At 28.7% G+C, this 6,875-nt stretch overlaps 1 protein-coding gene across 1 annotated transcript; it reads left to right on the forward strand.

Moving 5' to 3' along the window:
* Positions 1–5,814: 5,814 nt before the first annotated feature.
* Positions 5,815–6,813, forward strand: LOC111684677 (E3 ubiquitin-protein ligase TM129). The gene is made up of 2 exons (XM_046949246.1): positions 5,815–6,586; positions 6,651–6,813. The coding sequence occupies exons 1-2, from the start codon at positions 6,078–6,080 to the stop codon at positions 6,796–6,798; spliced, it is 657 nt and encodes a 218-aa protein (XP_046805202.1). The 5' UTR covers positions 5,815–6,077; the 3' UTR covers positions 6,799–6,813.
* The last annotated feature ends 62 nt before the right edge of the window (positions 6,814–6,875 follow it).

The following is a 6,875-nucleotide window of genomic DNA, read 5'->3' on the forward strand; positions in this document are numbered from 1 at the left end:
TATATGTTGATATGGTGTCCGTTCCTCAATGTTAATATCTTTGATATAATTTGATGAAGTTTTCCCAGGATATGCATGGTATCTCATAGCTACGATACAAATATTACCACGAAATTGTACTTTGTAAAATGTTATATTTAAAGCACTCATGGCGCTGTTATAAAGTCTCGAAAAGGGACAAAAATTGCGTTTTCTCAAAACTTCCAGATGTGAAGGAGAAAATATGGGGTTCAATATTTTAACATTTTGTCTGATAATATTGAAGAGAAACAGTTACTAAAGTTATAGAGTACTTTAGTAGCCGTTTCCTACAACTTTTACTTGATGCATTTTCGAGAAAAAAGTGCCAAAAAAATTATTTTGAAAATTATTTTAAATTTTAAAGAAATTTTTATCCCCATATTCTAATTCTCTTGTTATTTCAAAACGATTTATTGAAAGTTCCCATATAAAAAATTATTTTAACAGACAGATTTACTACCGGATAAACGATAATTGGATATTGAGATTGTAGCCCTGAAAGTATCAAATAAGACTCGGGAGTATTACAGTACTTTTGCACATCAAATAGTATCAAAAAAAGTACCAATTTTGATTTATTGGCATTAAACCCCAAAATAACACCTCTTGCAGTTATTTACGTTGAATTTTTGCAAACAAATGACAGAGAAAGACATCTTCTTTAGAACGTTACTGCCGTTCGAAGATTCATATAATTTTTTTACTTGGACATGTTTGACAGCGCAAGATATGTGCATCCGAGATGAAGTAATGAAATTATGTGTTTACGAAAAATGGCCCGCACTACTTACAAGCAAATTTGAAACCAGCGCGGTCCGTCCGCAAGGACCTTTTAACTTTTTTATTATTTTCCTTGCTATTATAATTTTATATTAATATTTTAATTTAGTTTGAAAAATATTTTCCATTTTATATTTTTAAATTGAAAAAAAATAAATGAAAAGTAAACAAAAAACTCGGATTTATAAAGTAAATATGGTAACACATAAAATAATAAATCGCTTAAACGTCAGAAGTTTAATATGGCTACGGAAAGAGAGAACGGTTATACCTTCATTTTTTCTACTATGATTTTAAATTTTAAAGAAACTTTTATCCCCATATTCTAATTCTCTTGTTATTTCAAAACGATTTATTGAAAATTATTTTAACAGACAGATTTACTACCGTTTATACGATAATCGGATATTGAGATTGTAGCCATGAAAGTATCAAATAAGACTCAGGAGTATCACAGTACTTTTGCACATCAAATAGTATCAAAAAAGTACCATCGTACCAATTTTGCCATCCCTGATACTATTCAATAATACGCCCCTTATATCTGTGTACGTTTGACAAAACCAAATTTATTTTTGTAGTCAACTAGAAGTAGGATTTTGAACAATTATCTATCGATCCGCACAGAATTAAACACTCAATATTACAAAAAATTGTATATACAGATTATGTATGTCTAATCATTTATCAAAACGTTTTATTTATAATTATAATGAATATAAAAGATACGTAAAATAAAACATATTTAACTTGCTCTTGGATTAAACTCGGAATTTAGGATACATTTAAACGATGATTGATAGTATTGCCAACTTTTCACTTAAAACCTAAACAATGAACAGCTGTTGTTTGCAAATATTACTTTTTTGGTTGCTGCGGAGAAGTGCCTTATCCGACTTGTCATTTGCACGGACAGAATTAATTCTACAATGTTTTGCGACAATCGCGGTCTTTAAATCAATTGGTTTATGACATGCACAAATTTGTTGACCAATCCTACATTATTCAGGTACATATAGTCATATTGGGGTTTATTTCAATGAAAGGTTGACTACAGGCAACCAATATTGGTGCAACGGCCATTGTCACTTAAGCCGCCTTTACATGACCACACAAGTAATATGATCTGTCAAAATGTTGTGTAGAAGAGTACGGATGGCATCATCTAAACACAGTATGTAATTAAACTATCACTTACTTACTTTTTATTTGTTTTATACTTTTTTATTGTTTAAACCAATCGTGTAAATACAAAAAATATAAATCATACGACTTTTATTCTCTTTACGTACGAAAAGAGTGATCGTGTGAAGTGCCCTTTACAATTATGGTGGGGCTTTGAGTTTGATTAAGATAACTTTGAGACATGAATTTCAGCAATTTTATGAAGAAAGATCTCGGAGTACGGGTTCTTCCTTTTTTTCATTACATTCCACGATTTCTATTAGGCCGTGGCATAGTGGATCTAGTATGTCCTCTAGGGATATTAAGATTATTAACAGACTCTTATCTGGGCATACTAATGATTAAGTTTATTTTTAGAGGATTGGTAAGAGGGACAACTTCAATTGTCTCAACTGTGACCTAATTGACGACTCGGAACATGTTATTTTTCGTTGTGATAAGTATAGGTCGTAATATCTTTTTTCGTATATATTTAGAAACTTTGTTTTCTTTTACAAAAATAATTTCGTTAAGGCATGTAATATTTAACGAAAGTAACGAATTTTTTCGTAACAAGATTATTTAGTAATATACAAGAATTTTTTTTGATTTTACAAAAAAATTATTTTGTTACGATTTTTTTTTTATTTTCATAATTTTAAGAGAGTTAAATTAAACGTAATTTTCAATTTACAGGAAATTAGCTGCCTAATTTCCTGTAAAATTTAATTTAAAAAACATAAAAAATTTGTTTTTTTTTTAATTCGCAATCTTTTTCTAAATTTACAATAATTATTTTAAAAGAACTTAAATATTTGTCTTTAAAAAAAATCGTAAAATGAACAAATTTTTTTTTTTCTAAAAATTATATAAAATTATTTTGCATTTTACTAAAATATTTCGTACAATTTCGTATATATTACGAAAGAATTTCGTGGTGCGAAACCATGGAGCATTTCGTACAATGTACAAACATTTTTCGTGTATATTAGGCATGGATTATTTTCAGTGTATAAAAAATTGTCCTACCTAAATTAATAAATAGTCCAGAATGTTTTTTTAAAAAAGGTACGATTTTTAAGCCTTAATATTCAAAAAGTACTTAATTTATAGTCCTATTTTTAGATATTCTCTTGTAGTTGTTCTTGAGAGATATAAGGTTCCGAATTTAACCGAAAATTCCTCATTACTGGATCTACATGAGCAATAATTATAGATCTACTTTCAAGATACATATCACTATTTTAGGTTCAGACTTTGCGTTAATCAAAAAGCGACTCTTTTATATATAGAAGAAGAAGATGATGACAAATATTCAATAGCAATTGTGGAAATATTCAAATAAGATGACTTGTTATTAATTTAAATGTATTGTAAATGTAAAAACAAATTGACTATACACTTGAACAAATGTTCAAACAACAAGATACAAAATATCAAAAAATTATATTAAAAGAAATAAAGCACTGACTCTTCTTTTAAATACTATATTGAATATGTTTGTGTGTCCGTCTGAATCAGGGTTGGCAAAATTTGTACAATTGTACTTTTTTTGGTACAATTCAATACTGGAAAGTACAATGGTACAGTAATGACCTATTTTCTACAATTTGAAATTCAATTTCTTACTGAAATAATAATTTAAAATTGTACATCTGACATGAAGTTTAAAGGGGAAAAATATTATTCTTGTTTATATTCTTTCATATGGTTTAGAAACCTGCTAGAATCTATTATTTATTTAAGCCTTATTTTATCCAATTTTAAATAAAAAACCCTTAGGTGCTATTTTGAATAGACTTTTAAAATACATTTTTCTATACTTTGGCGTAGTCTAATGAATTTTCTATGGTCTGGTCTATAAATTAGTCTAGGGACTAGTCTATTAAGTAGCCTTAGCCTTATTTACCGACTATCCTATTATCTAATATTTAGAGTATAGTCTTTAGGCTATTCTATTATTTAGTTTATAGACATCTCTTTGGACTAATATATAACATTATAATCTATAGACTAGTATGTTGTCTATTCTATTGAGTAGTCTATTGTTTAGTTTATAGACTACCGTATTGTGTAGTCCATAGGGAGTCTATAGATTCCCTATTGGTCTATCTTGTTGTAGCAGCGACACGTGTAAAGTCTGTGTGGCTGGGTTGACAATCCTTGGTCGTTGTTCGTTGAACTCCGAGTCGTTCCGGTACGAAGAACCGATTGTCGTGTGAACGCCTATTAGTCTATGGACTAATCTGGTGACAAAATGGACTTGTTTATTTACTAGTCTAATGACCAGGGAAACCAAAATATGCAAATGCATGTTTTTTGTGGTGCGTCGTATGGACTCATGGATAAGATATTTACACATTTCAGACCACTTGGAGAATTTTGGCATCGATTTGTTAGAGCATACTTTTGCATATTTTACCCCTAAGAGCATAATTTTGCATGATTTGACTTTTTAGCATATTTAAGGCATATTTTCGAGTTTTTAGAGCATATTTTACTTTTTTATTGCATATTTTGATGTTTTCGCTTTTTTCGTTTTTATACATTTTTAATTTTCTTTTCAAAACTTTATTTAAAAAAATAAATTTCTATTTTTTTATTTTTTTTTTAATTTTTTGCATATTTTACAATTTTGAAAAAAAAAATCGTTATGTTATAGTTTTTTATTTAATAAAGCATTATATTTTAAATCGGACATAAAACCGATTACTTTTGATTTCATGAGACCAATCCAGTTTTATAGTTTAAAAAACTAATTATTGGAATTTATGACAACACCGATTAAAATGTCAGTTTAAAAGCTATGAATACAATTGGAAGAAATGTGTCAAACTTTGTCGTTTGAAATATGTTTTTTGGGGACCAAATGGTTTCATGTTATTTATTGGTTATCTGAACGTAAAACGGAATTCTATTATACTAGTTCTTCAAACTATGAGATGAAACATTTATAAAAAAATGTTGTAGGATATAGAATATGACATTAAACATTTATTATTTCATTACAATTTCAGTGATCCAAAAATAAAAAAATTTATTTTTGGAGCATATATTTTAAATTTTAAGAGCATATTTTGAGTTTTTTACGGCATATTTAAAGCGCTTAAAACACTTTTTTTTAGAGCATGTTTTCGGTTTCCCTGCTTATGATATTACAGTTTGTAGGTAATTTATATATCTACTTACATAGATATTTAAATGACTTTATGAATAAACGTTATTACCTAGTGCTAAAGAGAACAATTACCTTTTAAGTTAAAGAATATATGTATCCTATTAAAACACTGTTACAGTTTTTATGGTATATAGGACTAGGATTTTTTTTAAGATATTATTAATTATTATGTACCACAATTGTATAATTATGTACATACGTACAAAATCCTACATTCTTTATCAATTTAATAACAAATGTATTTATTCGTATTGAAAAATTTATAAATGGAAGCGGAAATTGCTGTTTAATTTCAATGTTGGTTCAAGACTTTGCTACCAAGCAAAACTAAAAGGCTTAAAAGTATGCTTTAAAAAAGCACAAAGACAAGTTAGACAGGTTTTCAATGACCTTACAAGTTTAAAATAGTAAATTTCGTTTTTAATCGGCAAAATTTCTGTTCTCCATTCATATTTTTATATAAATAAACTTTCGTTCGTTTTGTATCACCACTAACTGTTATCGTAGATAAAGTTAATTTTTACCTTTAAAAAATCGCTGGAATTTACAACAAAATCGCTAAATTATTACAATTTATTTTTTTCCAATAATCAAACTGGCAACTCTTTTCATTATCTTTGACACATCACAATCAGAACGAAAAAGAAAACAAAAGAAAAAGAAAAAAACATAGAAAGACAAAAGAAAGGAGAACGTGAAAAAGTTTTGTCAACATTATTTTCATTGATAAAAAAATCTGATAAAATTAATATATACGCTGAAAAAAACAATAAAAATTTTAATACAAACACACGCACAATAACATAAAACGCATTTAATTTTTGTTCATAAAATTAATATTCCTTCAATTGAAGGTCAATTTTAAGTTAATTTTTATTATTTTGGTTTCAGTTTTTTGATTTTTCTCACAAAATTCTTCACAATTTTTCGACCAATGGACGAATCCGAACTATTGTTTAATCTCTTTTATCTACTCCTGTGCATGTGCATCATCTATCCACCCGAGGAATTTCAACGTTTGGGTCTAACCATTGAACAACTTTTCTCCCGTTGGTTGGGTGAGGAGCATCTAAATTTTGTACGTTATCATCAGAAACGCACCTCTCTGAATCTCTTCATACACAGTTGCCTGCCGGCCGTTTATTTTCTCATTCATCGTTTTAAATTTTCCGTTTTTACGGAACACAATGCTGATGTCGAGGAAGAGTCTGAATTGGATCCCGATTTTCCTATGCCTCAAGAAGCGGTAGCCTTTAAGACGCTCACCTGGAAGGTGGCACAACGTTTTAGTTTAATGGCTGTTTTGGCGGTGCCAGCTTTGATATTCAATTGGTATCAACAGAATTGGAAAAGGCATCCTATTACTCAGACTCTGCAGAAATTTTCAAATGTGCCAAATAATACTGCGAATGTTATATCAGATATTGGCAATGAGTTTAGAAGGTAGGTAGAAGGGGAATTTTATATAAAATATTTTTATTCAGTTGATGAATTTCTTGTTTTTTAGGCAGGATATTTATAAGAAAAAACTTAATTCAATATCAACTGTAATTGCAACTGAAAATTGGATTATTAAAACTACTTTGTATAATGTACATTTTGCTCATCAAAGTGATACTGCTCTCAGTGTGGCCAAGGTAGGATATCAAACGTAATTGCTATAACAAGACTTGCGGTGTATACAACACAAAATTTGCCAGGTTGTCCTTTAGTGTCAACAATGTACACGAAG

The sequence above is a fragment of the Lucilia cuprina genome, chromosome 4, assembly GCF_022045245.1.
Source record: "Lucilia cuprina isolate Lc7/37 chromosome 4, ASM2204524v1, whole genome shotgun sequence".
Taxonomy (NCBI): domain Eukaryota; kingdom Metazoa; phylum Arthropoda; class Insecta; order Diptera; family Calliphoridae; genus Lucilia; species Lucilia cuprina.

What these genes read in the sequence shown, in the direction of transcription:
- LOC111684677 (XM_046949246.1), top strand. Translation starts at nt 6,078, where the DNA reads ATGGACGAATCCGAACTATTGTTTAATCTCTTTTATCTACTCCTGTGC. An exon ending in ATTGGCAATGAGTTTAGAAG is followed by an intron (nt 6,587 to 6,650) that starts GTAGGTAGAAGG and finishes CTTGTTTTTTAG; the next exon opens with GCAGGATATTTATAAGAAAA.